Raw genomic sequence first — 1,924 nt, 5'->3', positions numbered from 1 at the left:
ACAGAAGCGTATGCTGATGACAGAGAAGCATATGCTGATGACAGAGAAGCGTATGCTGATGACAGAGAAGCGTATGCTGATGTCAGAGAAGCGTATGCTGATGACAGAGAAGCGTATGCTGATGACAGAGAAGGTATGCTGATGACAGAGAAGCGTATGCTGATGACAGAAAGCTATGCTGATGACAGAGAAGCGTATGCTGATGACAAGAGAAGCGTATGCTGATGACAGAAGTGTATGCTGATGACAGGAAAGCATATGCTGATGACAGAGAAGCGTATGCTGATGACAGAGAAGCATATGCTGATGACAGAAGCATATGCTGATGACAGAGAAGCGTATGCTGATGACAGAGAAGCGTATGCTGATGACAGAGAAGCGTATGCTGATGACAGAGAAGCGTATGCTGATGACAGAGAAGCGTATGCTGATGACAGAGAAGTGTATGCTGATGACAGAGAAGCGTATGCTGATGACAGAGAAGCGTATGCTGATGACAGAAGCATATGCTGATGACAGAGAAGCATATGCTGATGACAGAGAAGCGTATGCTGATGACAGAGAAGCGTATGCTGATGACAGAGAAGCATATGCTGATGACAGAGAAGCAAATGCTGATGACAGAGAAGCGTATGCTGATGACAGAGAAGCGTATGCTGATGACAGAGAAGCGTATGCTGATGACAGAGAAGCGTATGCTGATGACAGAGAAGCGTATGCTGATGACAGAAGCGTATGCTGATGACAGAGAAGCGTATGCTGATGACAGAGAAGCGTATGCTGATGACAGAAAGCGTATGCTGATGACAGAGAAGCGTATGCTGATGACAGAGAAGCATATGCTGATGTCAGAGACAGAGAGCGTATGCTGATGACAGAGAAGCATATGCTGATGACAGAGAAGCGTATGCTGATGACAGAGAAGCGTATGCTGATGACAGAGAAGCGTATGCTGATGACAGAGAAGCGTATGCTGATGACAGAGAAGCGTATGCTGATGACAGAGAAGCGTATGCTGATGACAGAGAAGCATATGCTGATGACAGAGAAGCGTATGCTGATGACAGAGAAGCGTATGCTGATGACAGAGAAGCGTATGCTGATGACAGAAGCTAGCGAGAAGCGTATGCTGATGACAGAGAAGCATATGCTGATGACAGAGAAGCGTATGCTGATGACAGAGAAGCGTATGCTGATGACAGAGAAGCGTATGCTGATGACAGAGAAGCGTATGCTGATGACAGAGAAGCGTATGCTGATGACAGAAGCGTATGCTGATGTCAGAGAAGCGTATGCTGATGACAGAGAAGCGTATGCTGATGACAGAGAAGCATATCTCCAATGGATGACAGAGAAGCTACTGATGACAGAGAAGCGTAGGAATTTACTGATGAACAGAATTATTGACAGAATTATTGCTTGTGAGTACGAGTTAGATGCAGAGTTATCAATCCTTGGTAGCAGGAGTTAGACAGGAGTTATAGACCTTAATGAGAACGAGTTAGATATAGTGTTATTGACCCTTGTGAGTAGGAGTTAGATGCAGTTATCAACACTTGTAAATAGGAGTTAGATACAGAGTTATTGACCCTTCTTAGGAGGAATTGGTTACAGAGTTATCTACCCTTGTGAATAGGAGTTAGATACAGAGTTATTGACCCTTGTTAGTAGGAGCTAGATACAGAGTTATTGACCCGTTGTTAGGAGGAATTGGTTACAGAGTTATCTACCCTTGTGAGTAGGAGTTAGATACAGAGTTATCTACCCTAGTTAGGAGGAGTTAGATACAGAGTTAGATACCCTAGTGAGTAGGAGTTAGATACAGATTTATCTACCCTAGTGAGTAGGAGTTAGATACAGAGTTATCTACCCTAGTGAGTAGGAGTTTAGATACAGAGTTATCTACCCTAGTGAGTAGGAGTTA

General features: G+C 44.1%; 1 protein-coding gene across 1 annotated transcript; it reads left to right on the top strand.

Annotated features, from left to right (window-relative positions):
* Positions 1 to 243: 243 nt before the first annotated feature.
* Positions 244 to 1,471, top strand: LOC138332676 (trichohyalin-like). Its single transcript, XM_069280669.1, has 4 exons — positions 244 to 401; positions 811 to 926; positions 1,026 to 1,166; positions 1,266 to 1,471. The coding sequence occupies exons 1-4, from the start codon at positions 244 to 246 to the stop codon at positions 1,469 to 1,471; spliced, it is 621 nt and encodes a 206-aa protein (XP_069136770.1).
* Positions 1,472 to 1,924: the final 453 nt, after the last annotated feature.

The sequence above is a fragment of the Argopecten irradians genome, chromosome 10 (assembly GCF_041381155.1).
Source record: "Argopecten irradians isolate NY chromosome 10, Ai_NY, whole genome shotgun sequence".
Classification (NCBI taxonomy): domain Eukaryota; kingdom Metazoa; phylum Mollusca; class Bivalvia; order Pectinida; family Pectinidae; genus Argopecten; species Argopecten irradians.
This window is presented reverse-complemented; position numbering and strand designations above follow the sequence as displayed.